This window comes from Electrona antarctica (genome assembly GCF_951216825.1).
Source record: "Electrona antarctica genome assembly, chromosome: 4".
Lineage (NCBI taxonomy): Eukaryota > Metazoa > Chordata > Actinopteri > Myctophiformes > Myctophidae > Electrona > Electrona antarctica.
This window is the reverse complement of record NC_136809.1, coordinates 31523933-31541444: the sequence shown is the minus strand read 5'-3', so window position 1 is coordinate 31541444 and position 17512 is coordinate 31523933. Positions and strand designations below refer to the sequence as shown.

The window sequence follows — 17512 nt, the reverse complement described above, 5'->3', positions numbered from 1 at the left end:
CCATATATTTGTGACACATTGCACTCTTGATTCATTTCATCCACTTAATTGAAACATCCAAAAGGACAGACTAATTAAGTAGAATACATTCTCACAGGCCTGGACACCCTTTATCAGTCCTCAATCAATCATTTTCATTAATGCTTGTTTCTGTGTGAATGTTTAAATCTACATCTGGGTCTAAGCAAAGATAAACTTCAGGGTGGGGCCACAGCCTGGTCATCTCTGAATTCAGAACAGAAGACAAAATTTGCAAAAGTATCTCTAATAGAAGGGACAGCTTCTCAAAATCACTAGAACAAAAATAAAAAATGATTTGTGTCAGTGAGGGACAAACTTGTTATATTAAGATTATTTACTTAATTCACAGTGATCCCTGTCACTTATGAAAATAGTTCTGTATTAGATTTAAATGCCAAATAAACATAATTCGGGCTGTTACATAAGACGGTTCGCAGAAAGGCCTTTGTCTCCCTGGGTGACAGGTGGCACAGTGATAGTTTGACAGCGATGGGCAGCTGGACCTGCTACTGGCCCATAGACAGAGTGTCTCACATCTCAGTCCTCAAGGTCACACAGTGCCTTTATTGTCTCTGCATGTGTGTGTGTGTGTGTGTGTGTGTGTGTGTGTGTGTGAGAGTGAGAGAGAGAGAGCGCGAGGGGGAGACAGACAGAGTGGGTGAGTGCTGGAGAGGATACAAATTTGAAATCATTTTCAAAGAGGTTCACTGGTTTTCCCAAGTGTTTTTCATCATTCTCATGTATATCAGCTAAACTCCTCACTCCAGTACTTCCTCTCTCCTGGTTTCCCGTTTATGTTTAGGCCTATTTGACATTCATATTTCCTTCACACCTCCACCCCTTTTTCTCTCCTTTCAAGTTTTGCTCCATTTTGCGTATGGAAATCTACTGTATTTTGTCATTGAAATCAATAAATGTCAACTGTGTTGCACGCCTGAAACACAAGGAATCAAACCTGATTAAAATAGTTCCAATCAACCCCTTCATGGTGATTATAAACCTCTATGGGCTGATGGTTATCGAATGATGCACAGAAAGAAAACAGATACCTTAATATTGTGGTGATGAAGCGGTATTTATTTGATGTTGGTCATACACACCTCATTACCATGTGAATTAAACAAAAAAAGCAGTATTAAAATTTGTTTCTTGAAGGCTAATTTATACTTTGTTGCACAACGTTCTTGACACGCGTTGCTCGATAAAAATGACTTATTTTCAACTGGAGAAGGTGTTGCATTGACACTTATTTCTGTTGAAAACAGGGTCATGTGATAAAGTATAAATTTCCCTTTCAGTTTTGCACAAATACTGTACTGTAACACATTCACATTTAGAGGAATCATTTTGGCAGTTATGGTTCTTTGGAGATTTATACCATAATAAAAGGAAGGGTTGTGTATTTTGAACATGATACATGGACTTAAGGAAGACTTTAATTCATTCACTCTCCAAGGACTGCTACATTTAATGTACAGAATGTATTTGCATAATCAACATTGTGTGAGTTGGTCCCGTACATTGTAACCAAGAGGTTAGTGTACAGTTGTTTGTGTCTATGAGCATGTGCATTGAGCATGTCATTGTAGATTATGTAATAAATAACATACAAGCCGCAAGTTTGAAAGTCTACAGACTGCATGTACAGAATGTACATGGGGGTACTGAGCTACATTCAATAGTTACCAGTTAGATAACATGATTCAAATCACAGCAGATTGGCTGCTGCTGTTTCCTAGCCCGTCTGGGAGCACTATAGGTTCCAGGTATAGGTATACTGGCTATGCACTTGACCCAATCAAATCTTTGCATATATCAACATCATTTGCTCACAATTCGGTAAAATGACATTCCACATTCCAGCATGTTTTTGAAAGACTAACTAACTGTTTGGCGAATGCGTGGTAATATGTGGTTTCACTTTCTTTCTTTTTTAACACTTAATTAATCCCCCAGCGGTTGATGGTAATGAGCTGCAATAATGAGCTTTCTGTTTGGTTGACACTAGGTGGGGTCTCATGTGAAATCTCTTCCATCCCTAGAAACCTGCACATGAGTCAGTCCAGGGCAAGTATAGCAGTGTGAGATAAGGAGCAACATGCCTGGCAGTTGTTTAGTTTTACATGCTAGCAACATTCCTTTATTGGAATTTAGCCAAGAGCTCTGTATCTCTTGTCTCATCTCCTCCAGATGTAGACATCCACATGGTGTTGAGTAACAAAACGTTTAAGTGGTGCTCCTTGTCATCGACCAGTGCTACCGGATGTAGTGCTGCTGCCTGAGCTGGAACCACTGGAGCCTCGGTCCTCATAAATAGAAATTTCAATCTAATGAAAGATGAGTTAAGGGTTGATGATGTAACAGGTGTGAAGTTGATCAAGACCCCCCACACCACCCATCCACAAGCCCCCCACCCCCCCCCCCCCCCCCCAACACACACACACACAAGTAAGGATACAACCCTCATTCCCCTTTCAATAGGATCTGTGATGAGCAGCCCTCTGGGAGCGTAGATCTTCTCATTTTGTTCTTGAATATACTTGCCAATCTTCTTAAGTACCTGACATACAGATTGAGAGAATGAAAGAACAAATCTTAATGGTACCAAATTATCAACCCAGGTAATCCTGGGCCAGTGAGAGACAGATCTCTAGTCTTACCTTCTCATAGCGTGTCTCCATGCAGAGGAAGATGAGGTAGGCTGTGGAACAGGCCAGGCATCCCTCCAGGTAGGACTGGCCTCCAATCTTCTCCGCCTCGGTGTAATAATTATTCAATGTCTTCACAGTGTCCTCAAACAGTGTCCGCTCAATCTGGAGACACGCATGAGCATAGCATATATACGTTATCCTACTGTGAGTAAGGTGTGCATCCAGACATGAGCATAGCATATATACGTTATCCTACTGTGAGTAAGGTGTGCATCCAGACTTGCCAGATAGGTTGTTAATTTCCAACAGGTTGCACACACAATAAAGCTCGAGTCATTATGTTTTGCAAGCGATGCTGTCATAATACAAAGTATAAATTTGGTCATTCAATGCATCCACACTTTTACACACAAACCACACCTTTCTTCAAATATTGTATTACTGCTGAGCGACCTTGTCACCGAAGCAGAGATCATGCCTAACAGCGATTGCACTCTTACTTGCGAGCTACACAACATGGACACAAATACACACACATCTACTCACTGAGTCACACAAATATGCCATTGAACTGAAAAGGCATGACATTTTGCCCCACGCCCCCTTACCCTGCTTTCCAGTTCAGAGGGGAACTTAGTTTGAAACTTGCAGGTGGTGCCTTCGCTATAGTCCCTCTGAATGAAGACTTTGTTGGCCAGCGATGCATTATGCCTCAGCTCCTGTAGGTTGTGGAACTAGAGGACAAACAGCACACAGAAAGCATATTCAAACTCATTTACAGGTTATTATCACCGGAGATTTAAGCTTAATGTATGTATATGTTGCATCATAACATGTTGCTAGATTGTATAAATGATGTTTGGTGAGTGACACTGTCATTATATGGAATACCACGCCTCGTACCTATTACATTTGAATGTTTACAAACTATGGCAGATGCTGTTGCATTTAGGGATATTGGATGTTAGACGACAAGCACTCAGCATGTGATCAATCACTACTCGACTCTTGTCCGTTGGACCAGAGCCCAGTACTGGACATACTATATCTTATCTTTCATTCTCTCTCTGGCAGGATATGGAAGCAAGCTGCAAGAAGATGGTACAACATTTCACTACAACTCACAACAGATCAATTCAGCAAAACCAAAACAGGATTGTTTAATCCTGAATGAAAACACAATTTGTATAACAAAAACCGAGACCGTTTGTTACAGATGAAGGTCGCGGGTGGGAAGCGGTTATCCCGATGTCGTCGAGCATCATTCGCTCTTTTTATTTGTATTGTTTAACATTACCGGTTCAGACAGAGAAGGTGCACGAACGGTCGCTGTCCGCGGTGCTGAACAGTGAACACTTTGCGTGTGCAGTGTGTGCACCGTGCAGTCATAGCGCGATCATCATAACATCATTCACAGTGGCAACAACATGACATGACACTGGATTAACGGGACAACTCAACACACAAAAAGAGATCTGCTTTCACAAAAACAGCTTAACACCGCGAGGTCTGCTTGATGATCCGCTGTTTCTGCCCCACATTTAAATTAAAAAGAAAAAAGATCAAAGCAGTTCCGTCTTCTTCGCCGAATATAATGGCACCCAAAGAAGCTAAGGCTAAGTGTCTTGCTTGACACATTTGATTTGACCAAAGAAAAATACATTTGTTTCAATCGAGCATGCTGCGATTGAGCCAAGCAATTTAACCTTGTGTAGCCTGTAGGATAGGCTGTGCCATGCCTAGACACTGTTGGCAGCATTAGCGCCTTCATATTGTAGACAGCCCAATACACTTATAAACGCAGTGTTTCAAGACCACAAAAATAAGCACATCAGGAGATTCATTGTCGTGTTATATTCTCACCTCCGTCGCCATGTTGCCATCCGTGGCCGTAGAGACGAGTCTGTGCTCAGTGTGCTGAAAATGAAATCGCTTTGGAGACGGATTGGAGAACTGACGGGGGGAGGGGAAGAGAAGGCGGAGAGACCACATGAATAGAGCAATATGGGCGTGAAAACAATGTGCATCCAAGAGCTTTTTTAATTTATTATTATTTATCGTTTTAACGACGTAATGGCAATTTCCAGTTAAGAGTTAAAAGTGACAAACACCTCTGGCAACTTACTGGGTTTTAATAGTTTAAATGAACTTGTACTGAACATTAGGCAACAAGTCCCAATTTTCAGGTTTTCTGCCCAAAATGGAAACAAGACAGAACAGTTTTTTTTGATATTTTAATGGTCGAAGTTTAATATAATCAATGATATATGCATATTTCATCCTTCAAAATATACAGAACAAATCAATGGGTCATATAATGTGCATTTTCCAGGGAGTTTAAATTAAATATATATTAGATAGATACAGTAGAACATTTTACAGTAACATGTTTTATTATAGGATTACAATAAAAGCATAGCAACAACTACAATCATCCGTGTCTGAATCAGTTTTAAAAACGAAACTTTCCCTCTGGAATCCACTTTTTGTGTAATGACACCTCTATGGCAATACTTTTTCTAACAGTCTCATTTAAGCTTTTACAGTACAGTTCAACTGCTACATATCTAGTATCTTGACATTGCAAGACTAGAGATGAGTCACTTTTTTCTGCAAGGGAGGAGATGAGCTCATGTAAAAAGCACAACATTATCACCTAAGCTCACTACCCCAGCAACCACAGTTGAACCAACAGTTTTCCTTCATCCAGCAAAGGGAAAAGTAAAGGTCCTTCCTTTAGTTTGCAGGCATCTATTCTAAAGATAGATTGGGGGAGGGGTCTAAACCGTAACAAGTCTCCAGTCACCAAGAAGGTCCACTTCTTGGAACGATGGGGACAATGGCACGTGATTTGGGATCACACTGAAATTGTTTGCACGCCACGGCCCCCCCGAGGCGCTGCTAGAGTGTAAACGTCACACAGTCTCCAATTCGCTGGCTGTTTCCAGAATGCATAATAATATAAATAAGAGTTTATAAATAGATGTATAGAGATGGCCGTCATTAATTTAGTATGCAAATTTAGAAGTTAATTCAGTTCAGTTAACACCCCCCCCCCCCCCGCAGATCCCTCTCTCGCACATTCAAACACAATATAGAGACAGTCTGGGCGCGGTTTACACGGGGGCGTGGCGTGCCAACCATTCCAGTGCGATCCCAAATCATGCGACAATGACACCATCTAGCCTCGCATAGCCAGCCTTCATCTGCCTTTGCAATGCATATTGCCCCAGGCAGATTAAGTCTGGCCCCTCTCAATTGTGGGAGGACTTCACGGCCGAAGTGGTGACGAGCCAACCAGATTTGTCTGGAACCGGGCTATAACCAAACAGGGCCCAGTATTCAAATATGGGGCGAGACATTGCAAAAGAAATTCTAACACTGAGGCTAGAATCATGACTGGAACGTGGGACACTGGGGGTCAACAGGGGTCCTACAGTAACAGTGCAGGGAGCAGTCCTCTTCAGTGTATAAGCCCACCACCACGACATGAACATCTAACCAGGCAGCTGTTTACCATAGTGAGGGTGTCAGGAAGTTGAACATTATGGACAAGCACTCTCATCACAGATAGAAGAGCTTGAACTTTTGGAAGCCAAGGTGTTGTATGAGCGGTAGGTAAGCTGAAGGGTAGAACAGTGAAAGGTCCGCTGGTTGTCTTGGGAAATGAAGATAAAAAAACTAAACGTTCTGTCTTGCTCGGTCATGGCATCTTGTTGAGGGAGGAGTTGCAGGTGGCACAAACAAACACGGTTTCTCTCTGGGCCTCCGGGGCTGAAGAGGGGAGAGACGTGAGAGGACAGAGTTAGGCCCTGTGGCCACGTACCAAAGCATTTCTTCCTGAGCGCAGCATGTTTTCTAAACTGGAAATGTCAGCAGTGTGAAAAGACACCGTCAGTTAATGTTTGTTCTGAAAGTTCTATACATTTGACTCTTGCTCTTAACCACTTTAAACCATATCCCTGATTTGGGCATGTTATTAGGTGAAAACTGTCAAAAAACTGTCAGCGTATTTTCGCTATTTGTCATAATATGAAATACGGTATATGGCCTAAAGGGGAATACCACTCATTTTATACCTTTTTAATATACCTTAGAGTTGTTGTGGAAATAATAAAGGTCTGAAACGTGGGGTCATGTGATCAGTAACATTATGAAGTACAACTTTGTGATGTCACTGAGATGTTTTTTATTATTTCCACACAACTCCTAAGGTATATTAATGAAGGTATATTAATGACATAGTAAAATATTGAATGGGTGCAGTAATTCTGGAACAATGGCAGTAGTACAGTAAAATCTGTATGTAACTCTCAGGGTGCAGAAATTGATCTTTAAGTGTACATTTTACATTCTCAGTTAAATGAACAGTTCAGAATTCACTGTAGTAGTAATCCAGGTATTTCTTGTTGTATCCCGGCTTCTCACCTGTGGCTCCCATGCAGGATCTGAGCACCTTGAAGGAACAGCATCGAGAACAAAAGCTGTTGCCACAGTTACTGCAGCTCCTCTGAAACGTGAAGAGACACAAGGTCTATTATCATGTCTGTTATGTGTGAGAGGACACACACAACCACTGAACACGTCTCTGATTCTTGTTCATAGAAGGCTTGTCAGTCTCACCCTTTTCTTCAGCACTGAGAAGACTGCATTGCAGCTAGAACAGTTGCCTTTGGGGAGCGAGGAAGAAAGTGATAAAGAGAGAAGACAGAAAATAGACGTGAAAAAAGTAAAAAATATGGACTTGAGAATATTGTGATCAGGAGTGTATCAGGACACAACTGGTTGTGTGGGAGGAAGGAAGCGATATAGGGAGTAATCAGAGCTGACCTGTGGCCGTGGTGGGGTAACGCTTGCGTAGTTTCTCAGTCAGCATGGAGACCTTGCTGCGGATTGGTTCTTTGCGGCTAAGGAGGCCATTGTCAGAGATGTTATCATAGTCTGGAGGCCCCAAATGGACATCATCATCCTCCTGAGAGAGAGAGAGAGAGAGAGAGAGAGAGAGAGAAATAGATAGAGATTATCATCCACAAATTGAGTTAAAAACATAATTATCCCAGGAAACCTCAGCATTGGGTCAAGCTGGACGTAATTCACTGTGAAAACAGCAGAGGGCATCATTCACAATGATATCATTTTACGTCCCGCCATGGGAGTAATCAGTGGAGAACACCATGATCAAATTATTCTTGGCACATTCGATTTCTACTTTTTTGTAGTGGACTATAGAATCTTAAACACTCCGCCCTGTATTCTTTAGCCTTATTCCTTTTATTGTAAGCAGTATACAGAGGTAAAGAAAATAAATAAAGAAAATCCAAACAGACTGCTGATTCAGTCCATAAAATTGACAAAGTCTGTGTGTCTATTAGACCATTAACTATTACACCCACAGGAAATTACATTTGGCAACCACCACAAATTATGTTCCACATGGGACTAAAATCACACTCGGTTCAAACTTTGAAAGTAGCCAAGAAATTAACAGGTCACTAGCAGGGAGAACTTGAAGAGACTGGTAGGGATTAGAAACTTAATTCCCAAACATACTCGTTTGTTTATTTGTTCCTTTTGACCTTCAGAATGATAAACCCAACTGGGTGTAGGCCTATTATTAACCAAGAGATTTATAATAGAGCTCAAACAATCCATGAATTGTAAAACCTTTTATACCATCTGCCAGACAAACTATTGTCACACATAGCTGTGAACACAGATGACTGTATAGTCTGATCTTTCATTTCAGGTTTCAAGACTAATATACTCACTTATTAAGCCCAAACATTTAGTGACATTTGGAGGACAGAAAGGTCACATTTGCCCACCGACTATGTGACAGTAGGCAGCCAAAGGGCTGCTAACTTTAATACCACAGCCAGTCAATAAAACAAACAGACCAGTACAAATCTTATGCCTCTATGTTGCAGAATGCCTACAAAATGTGCATAATACATTTAACATGCATTTATTTACCAACAACACACACTGCAGGGAGATGAAGAAGACAGGACTATATATATATATTTGGAATATTTCCCATCTTTTATCAGACTTGCCAATCTACAAGAATGTCCACCTGATAAGACATGGGAAGATGAGCAACACAGATCCAAGTCATTTAAATTATTGACAACATTTTTACAACAAGGTTTCTTTGTTGCTGATGATGGAGGAGGGATGGGTAGATGAGGGACAGGGGGAGGGAAGAGGGAGAAACCACTTACCACTGAGACCAAAGGCGACACCTTATAAGGGAAACGGAGCAATACAAAAGAAAAATGTCATACAGTTATTACTATGAAATGTTAAATGTAAGACGTAAAATTTGGTCTTCACATGAGAAAGAGACATGCATACACACATTCTTCAAAACACAGAAAGATTGATCATAATGAGCAATGACCACACAATGTGAAAAACGTATCCTTATCCCTAAACTTCTTTGCCTTTTTTCTTTTTTTTTTTACTATTTGGAAAAACACATTAAAATTGTTCCACTAGCGCAGCCATCCCCAAACATGCACCCCGTTACCTCCGGACCTAGCTGATGCACCCCCAACGCTAAGTCTCGTTGTATTTGGCCAAAAATTATAAATGTTTTGTAATACGATTATGGCAAATAATCACAGAATGTCACTGCACTGAGAGACACGCAGCTGCTGTATACTCCCACAGCTGCTCTACCAGATTTTGCCGTTTGCGCTAAATAACACCATAAAACCGCCATTACGCTTTTCATGTCACACACCCCCTAGAGGGCGTTCACGCACCACAGGGGGTGCACACACCACAGTTTGGGAACCCCTGCACTAGCGGATCTACATCAACACGTTGTGAGCTTGTAGATTGGCTATTTGATCTATTCAAAATTGTTTTTCAAAATAGTAAAAAAAGGCAAAGACATTTAGGGATAAGGGGTTTAGCACTGACGAAAATAAAGGCTCTCAGTGTGGTGGCCTCTGCTAAACAGAGGGGCGCAACACTCACCTGCAGAGAAAGAGAGTGCTCCTGAGTTCAAAAGACAGCAGAGAAAGAACAGGAGAGGAGTCATTTGGGTATAAAGAGCTTGTCACTCATTGACAAAAAGCAGCAGCTGTGTACTGTATCTTCTTTTCACATCCTTCCTTTTTTACTGCTAATCTATGACTATGACTAATTAGAAGATATCAAATAACTAGCTACCTCTTATTCATCACATCAGATTTGCCAATTGCCACTATAAGCAAAGAGGGCACAGGGTGGAGAAGGTGCTATCAGTATTATACCAGGACATTTAATTTCACACCAAGACAACCAAAAATCGGAAAAGGGTAGACACAGCCATGGTAATGAAGGAAAGAGTTAGAAATGAGAAGAGTTTTAAAGTTTTGTTTACCTCAATGTAGTAATCGACCAATATGTGTATTTTCAGCGGATACCGATAATTGTTCCGTTATAAGGTTGCAGGCCAATATGCAATCTACACCATTAAAGTAATCAAAGTTAAACATTTTGCGGGCAAAATGCTGAGAAACGTACTCAAATCAATTAAATTCAAAGAGACCATGGCTCAGGTTCACTGGTGGAATGTATTAATTAGAACTTTAACAACATGGGTCTGTCCATCTTTATCAATGACTGCTTCTCTTCAGAAGTATTTTATAGAAAATCTTTCTATAAAATAGGGACAAACCTTACAGAAATGGGGGACCTGTCTAAATGCAATGTAGCCAATTTTCGAAACAATTTGTGTGTAACAATGTTGTGACTATGGGTGGAACTTTCTTTCTTTCTTCGTATCGCACTGAGGGCGGAAGTGTGGCAATAGTTATATGGACAGTCAAGTGACTCACGTCCCTTCCTTTCATTAAGCTCCTTGGCACCAACGCGGAAGCTTGCCCTCACTTTTGCACATATGACCCAGAGCCGAAGGAAGCATCTACCTTTCTGTCTATGAGGCTACCTACTAACAAGGCAAGCTGTACCCTCTAGTGGACAGATTTGAAGAGACACTGACAGACATACACAGGCAGATGTACTGTACACAGGTCTTCATGTGGCTCAACTAATTATTCCAATTGGCAAAGCCAATAAATGATATGTGGAAGGAAAGGCTGAATATGAGCCAAAGTTAAAAATAGGCATGCCGGTCATCACTACCTCAATGGCATCTTTAAACTCATCATCAGGCTCCGCTTCCTCGGCCTCCTCCACGCTGCCAGGTGATAGGTCCTACACAACCGCATAGACATTATCATATTAATGTATCGCACACACACACACACACACACACACACACACACACACACGTATGGAATAGCAGGGGATCAACGACATACAGTAAGCAGCTTACAGAGAGTGCATGTGATCTGTGTTAATGTGCCTTCATTATGTTCCATCTAGCAACAACCCCTCCCCTCAATCTCCTCCTATCTCCGCCCTCACCCATCTCCCACCCCTTCAGATGGCAAAGTTAACCACCTGAAATGTCCCTAGTATCCCTATTCTTGGGGGAACGTTCTGGGAAAATAGCCAATCTACAAGCTAGATCGGCAAATACATTTGGTGTGTAGAGGGAAACAAGAGTAGACCTAGTCCTCAGTTTTACTAGCCCCACAGTGTTCTTGTTCAAATTAAATGTATTGTCTTGCCACAATGGAAACTAGCCCCCCATCTTTTTGGCATAGTTTTACTGTACTGCTTCAAACTGCTAAAGTACAGAGCGTTTAAGTGGTCCACCTCACCTCTAGACTGGTGGGTGTAGAGGTCCAGTCCTGCAGGTTGCCATGTTGATCCTGCTCTGTGTGCTCCGTCTCCGTCTCTGACGCCTGGGCCCGGCCTGAGTTGAACAGGTCCAGAAGGTTCAGCAGAACTGGAACCACAAAAGAGACGGTTTTACAACCTACAACATTCCACGGGAGCTTTACATCCAAGTGACAGACAGTCTGAAGGCTGCTGCAACATCATTAAACTAGAAAAAGTGCCCCTCGGGGCACAGGTCTCCACCAGGGCAGGTCAGGTTGTGGCCTCCTGGTGGTGCTATAATAGGCCAATGTGAAAGGGTGCCATTTCTTCATACGCCTTTGATGGCAATTGGATGATTTGAGGCATTTTGTTCCAAAAATGTGTTTTGCAAAAATCAACCTGTTGGTGGCGCTATAACAGGCCAATGTGAAAAGGGTGGGATATATTCCTCAGCCTAGTAAGAAAATGTGTGAAAGATTTCACGTAAATTGCATGCTGCGTTCATGATTTGAGGCTTGTATTCAAAACGGGGCAATCTTGCAAACTGTGAAAGCCAATTATAGCCAATTAGGATGGAATATGAAATATCGGACAGATCCGACTTGAGCACATGACCATAGAGATACTGTGTAACGATTTGTGAGATTTTTGGACAGAATCTGGAGGAGTAATATAAAAAAATGTGTTTTACAAAAGTCGGCCTCCTGGTGGTGCTATAAAAGGCAGATGCAGAAAATGCAGGTCAAAGGTTTGTCCTTGGACTCTAGGGCGTGTGCATGCAACGTTTCACGCAGATCGGTGCAGTTTTAGGTAAAAAATGTGAAAAGCTGCCTCATGGTGGCGCTATAACAGGCCGTTCTGGAAAATGTGGGGCGGACGGAGTGCAAAACATACTCTCTCCCCATGCCTGGTGGAGACAATTAAGCGCCAAAAGGCGAACTCGGTGCAGAAGGCGTTTGTACCAGGAGGCGTCAAAAGTTAAGAGTGAAAATAGCCAAACTACAAGCATGTGAATGATGTGATGCATTGTGGGCTTTTAGATGTTACTAAACTTGGAATTTGTTGAAAAGTTCACCTCTATTTTTATTTTACCTTTATTTAACCAGTAAAAACACATTGAGACTGCGTCTCTTTTTCAAGTGGGAACTGGCAGCTCTACTCTGTGCTGTTCTGCAGCAGCTTGTTCCTGCTTCCCCTCTTCTCCAGAAAACTAAAATAATTAATCAACACAAGAGTCAGCCTCCATTCAACTTGCTTGGTCCAACATAGTGGCCTGCCAGCTAAAACCAGTGATTAATCCTACTACTGCCCATTTTGGACCATTATATGATTAGATAATGGAATGTAAAGCCCTTTCATTTCATTAAAGAATGAGAGCTGGAGGTCACAGACCGATGATGAAATCAGGACCACATCCTCTGCAAAAAGCAGTAATGCAATTCCACCCAGCGCACCTAACTGTAAACCCTCTACTACGTCATGAGTCAGTCACATGACTGCGTCTTGAGATCCTGGCCATGAATATCACAAAACAGGATACGTCACAATTGAATTTGCAACCCTGGCAGAGGCCAACACATACAAGAATGAGTCCATCTTACTGCCGCAGACACAACTCTCACTTTGAGCTTACAGAGATAGGATATAACCCATTTTTCACCCCTGTGTCAATTATCTAATGTGATCCTGGGCTCTACACACCCTCCGCCAACCTAGTCCCCATATATGGGGGACATGAGGAGAGCAACGGACTTGAACTCATGCTTCCTTCATGCCTGAGTGTCCAAGTTGCTCCTTTACAGGGGGGAGTTTCCCTGGTTGGACGTAGCGTGTGGAAGGAACACGTTATACCAACCAGTTCCTTTCCCCTCCATCAGGCGCCCCGGCTGGCCAGGGGGAGGCAGTTTAGAGACCAGGATTACTGCATGTTTTTTGTGAGGGTACCTACCCTAGGGGACACGGGGAGAACATGCAAACTCCACACAGAAAGGCCCTTTCGCCAACCCCGCCTCGGGTACCCACAGCGTCCCGAGCGGGAATCGAACCCAGGACCTTCTAGCTGTGAGGCGACAGCACTACCAACTGTGCCACCGTGCCCCTTTATTTCCCTTTTAAATGGTGCCCCATTTGTAAGGAACATGCAGCACAGCAGACAGCATTTGCTACATCTTCTCTGACTGTCACTGCCAAACAGCTTATTCTGCTGTTGTTATTGACTCTTGTTTGGGGTTGTTTAGTGAATTCAATTGGATCATTAGCTCCGGAAATTATAATTTAACATTTCTAGGAGAGAAAGAGCCTGACAATACTTCCAGAAAAACTAAAACAAAACAAGAATGCTTGATGTTAAATCTTCATATCAACAAAAGCAATACTGGGCAAGAAATATTATCTGACCGATTCTTTATAAATGAGACCCCCAGATGAGGAAGATCAGATAGTAATTTCTATGTTATAAAGTAACCTCTGCAGAAGTCTTTGTTCCACAGGAAGAGGGCACTGTTGAGCACAGCCAGCATCCAGGCCACTGGAGTGGTGTACAGCAGACACATCACCAACAATAACCCTCCATAGAACCTAGAACACACACACACACACATTATCTATTCTGCATGTACAGGAGTGCAGGTGTGTGTGTGTGTGTGTGTGTGTGTGTGTGTGTGTGTGTGTGTGTGTGTGTGTGTGTGTGTGTGTGTGTGTGTGTGTGTGTGTGTGTGTGTGTGTGTGTGTGTGTGTACCTAGAAGACTTGGAGTGATTGTCCCAGTATAGGACCTTGTACACAGATTCTGCTGACACACAGGCAATGGACAGCATATCATCCAGATGCTTCAACCTATTGAAAGATTGACACATGAGAACATACTAATGCAAACTCAGTTAAGATAAACGCAATCTAAACTCCACATAGTAATGCAAAAAGAGGGCAAAATGCATAGAAATAGCATAAATTAGAACTAGTTCACACTGTGAACTAGAAATTAATCGTTTGCTTTATTAGTAATAGTATTTTCCTCTTCCCATGATTGACATGCAGAATTACACATCAACACACTTACAGGTCTTTGACTTGCAGCATGGCATCCTGTTTGGTGAGATGCACCTGCAGCAGATCGCGGCGGTGTACTGCATTGTATCGCCTCCTCTGGAGCTCTGCCTCAGAAGTCTCACGCCCACACATTTCCTGCAGGTAGCCCAGGGCAGCAGGTGCCGACACCCCCAGTACACATACCAAGAACCAACCCACTGATAAAAACAGATGAAAGAGGAGACAGACATACATGCAGAAGTTAATCAATTAGTTCCATGCTTTGTAGCATTCGGAAATGAGGCCTTCTGTTAAATGTCACCTTAGACCTTACCTTCACTAACAGTAAAGAAGAAGATATTGAGGAGTACATACACAAGCAGAGAACACAGGGGCATCCTCCACCTGGAGAGACAGGAAATAGTGACTATTTCAGAATGTGAAACACTTTGACTTTGCAACATATGTCTCTTTTCAACTATAAAGTGCAATACAGAACGTTTATTTTTGTCCATTATAACATTATAATGGACTAATAAAATTAGTTAAAACCACCCTGGCCTGCACGGGGAAGAAATAGCAGATCTACAAGGTCGCAAGTCATCACAACACTCCGTGAACTTGTAGATCTGATAGTTTCGAAATTTTAGAAAGATGTCATGTTCTGAGAACCTTATCTGAAACCGAGCTGTAGGATACGGAAAACAAGTCCTGAATCTGTGTGAAATAAATTTCACATTTCTTATCATAAATAAGATGTGTGGTTGTTATTAATAAATATTGTTGTTGAAGCAAACACACCCGAGTAAGTAGCGAATCAGCTCCACTGAATCTGTGACTGGCTCTAGAAACAGAGCCATTCTCTTGTAGGACACCACCATGTTGAGGAGGTCAAAGTTCTGGACCGAGCGTGGGCTTCCCAACTCAGAGGCTTCCAGGGACCCGGGAGTGTCTTTGGAAGACGTGTGGACAAGCTCCCCACGTTCCCCTGGACGCTGTGGGGGGTCCTGGGACATTCCGGCGTTATGGGCCATTATTGTTATTGTGCTGCTTGGGAAAGGAAACAAAACAAATAGTAGCAGTCAAAACTAAACGGGAGAGCGTTCAATGGCCAAAATGTACTAGGAGTAAAAATACACACAGTAAAATCCTGATTGTGAAATCATCCACTGAGTGCACAGAAACTGATCAAGATTGCACTGTGTGTAGTCAACATCAAAGTAAATAATTTGACATAACAAAATTATGAGAAAACTGTCACAGATGTTGACTGAAAGTCTGACACTGACAGTTGAGTTAAGCGACGTTAGCTTGGATTATACTAGCCATGGTTCACATGACGCTCATCATGACAGTCATGTTTCAGGGCTAGGATTATACCTGAGATATATATACTTCTACAGACTACAGCAGTGAAGCTGGTATTACTTGATATACTTCCACAACAGTGTTGCTTGCTGGTATTACCTGAGAAATGCAGATGAACCACAAACGCGGTGTCCAACAACTAGAGAGGCATAGAGTGGTGAGAGGTGACAACACGTACGTCGCTAGCTAGCTACTCCAGCTGATAGCATCACAGATGAGATCGTTCACTCAGTCAGCCTTCAGTAGACAGACAGCCATCTGAAGACCCACGGTGACATTTGCTGCTTTACAGTGTACGACTGTTTAGGAATTCTCGGATGTCTTGCTGAGACAAGTAATGCTTGAAAACACTTGGTTTTGGACAACTGGCTGTCGCCAGCTATCGCTTGCGTTGTTCCCGGAAAACTTCACTTCCCCTCTCTGGAGCCGAGCGACCCAGGCAGGCTGGCGAATAGAATGCGGAAAAGGCATTGATGTCAGATCTGGTCGATCGCACTACACGTTCGTTACCATGGTTACAACAAGATAATATAAATAATCATCATCATTCACATCGCATGTGACATTTTAAAATAATACTATATACTATAATAATATAATACTATAATAACAACACCGATAATAATACACACACCAGACTGTAAAACAAATAATACCATATTTAATTAATAAATACATTCGAATGAATGAATGAATGAATGAATGAATGACAGGGAAAACATACACAAGCTTGTGCATGTTTTCCTAGGAACACTTTCTACTCTTTGTTTGCTCTTTTTTGCACTCTATATTATTTTGTTTGCTGTGTTATGCTGTGTTTGCTGTTTGATTATAGCCTATTACATATTTGCTGCTGCATTGTCTGAAAGGAAGCCAAACAAAAATAAGTTATGTACCTGTACACAAGATACAGTAACAAAAGCACAACCTTGAACCTTGATTATGATGAATACCATACATTGGCATACACCATGAACTATTTTGAGCTGTAATCCTGGCAATGTCCCTCACAAATGTCCCCATCAAATGTAGGCTACTATTCGACTATCCCTGAAACATGACTGTCATGAATAATCATGACAATCGACGTGACTTACGAGCGTCATGTGAACCATCCATGGCTACTACTCGACATATGGCATAGTCCACAAGGAGAGCACGCACCAGTTGTCTGAGATCACGCAAAGCATCATGCATGTTTGACAACTTCTGTCATGGAAGCACGACACCTCCCCACCCCCATCTCTCTCAGGTCTCGTCCTCGTCCTCCCTCGTCCTCCCCCCCCCCCCCCCCCCTCTCTCTCTCTCTCTCTCTCTCTCTCTCTCTCTCTCTCTCTCTCTCTCTCTCTCTCTCTCTCTCTCTCTCTCTCTCTCTCTCTCTCTCTCTCTCCTACGCCCCCCCTCCACATCCCATCCAGTGTAGCCTCCTGCAGTGACTCCTTCGTTATTTAGTCTGTAGGAATCGTCAGTTTGACTTTGCGGCCAGTCAGTGGGAACCGTGGTGGGACCGTGGGACGTGCAGGGAGGCAAGTGCGTGGTCTGGCACAACAAGTCATGATAACGGCTTGTAGTTTAGGCTGCTACACCATCAAAGCACTGAAAGCAGTGGAATTAATTGGGGGAATTAATTCATTTAATTGGAAGAGAAACAAAGTGTAACTGATTGAAGCACTTTTCACTGAGTATTGCACAAGTAAGTGGCTTGTTGTTTATAGTGTGTGT

The 17512-nt window shown here is 42.4% G+C and overlaps 2 protein-coding genes across 3 annotated transcripts; both read right to left on the bottom strand.

Annotated features, from left to right (window-relative positions):
- Positions 1–1083: 1083 nt before the first annotated feature.
- On the bottom strand, positions 1084–4620 carry golga7ba (golgin A7 family, member Ba). Its single transcript, XM_079499139.1, has 5 exons — positions 4536–4620; positions 3281–3406; positions 2682–2834; positions 2480–2581; positions 1084–2348 (listed from the first exon to the last, which is right to left on the bottom strand). Exons 1-5 carry the CDS (start codon positions 4545–4547, stop codon positions 2265–2267), a joined length of 477 nt encoding a protein of 158 aa, XP_079355265.1. The 5' UTR covers positions 4548–4620; the 3' UTR covers positions 1084–2264.
- Positions 4621–4788: 168 nt separating this feature from the next.
- On the bottom strand, positions 4789–16234 carry zfyve27 (zinc finger, FYVE domain containing 27). Of its 2 annotated transcripts, none has more exons than XM_079498614.1 (12): positions 15890–16234; positions 15224–15472; positions 14757–14827; positions 14454–14640; positions 14135–14230; positions 13861–13973; positions 11396–11523; positions 10812–10883; positions 7503–7644; positions 7296–7342; positions 7101–7182; positions 4789–6446 (listed from the first exon to the last, which is right to left on the bottom strand). In XM_079498614.1, exons 2-12 carry the CDS (start codon positions 15454–15456, stop codon positions 6376–6378), a joined length of 1242 nt encoding a protein of 413 aa, XP_079354740.1. In that variant the 5' UTR covers positions 15457–15472; positions 15890–16234; the 3' UTR covers positions 4789–6375. The 2 variants fall into 2 exon arrangements, with proteins under 2 accessions (XP_079354740.1, XP_079354739.1); XM_079498613.1 differs by having other exon boundaries at positions 15224–15469.
- Between the last annotated feature and the right edge of the window lie 1278 nt (positions 16235–17512).

Coding starts and splice junctions, on each gene's coding strand:
- golga7ba (XM_079499139.1), bottom strand. Junction 2,835..3,280: donor CCTCTGAACTGGAAAGCAGG/GTAAGGGGGCGT, acceptor GCGTGTCTCCAG/ATTGAGCGGACACTGTTTGA. Junction 2,582..2,681: donor TGGAGACACGCTATGAGAAG/GTAAGACTAGAG, acceptor TCTGTATGTCAG/GTACTTAAGAAGATTGGCAA.
- zfyve27 (XM_079498614.1), bottom strand. CDS start 15,456: ATGGCCCATAACGCCGGAATGTCCCAGGACCCCCCACAGCGTCCAGGG. Junction 7,183..7,295: donor TCTCAGTGCTGAAGAAAAGG/GTGAGACTGACA, acceptor TTCACGTTTCAG/AGGAGCTGCAGTAACTGTGG. Junction 6,447..7,100: donor ATCCTGCATGGGAGCCACAG/GTGAGAAGCCGG, acceptor TCCCCTCTTCAG/CCCCGGAGGCCCAGAGAGAA.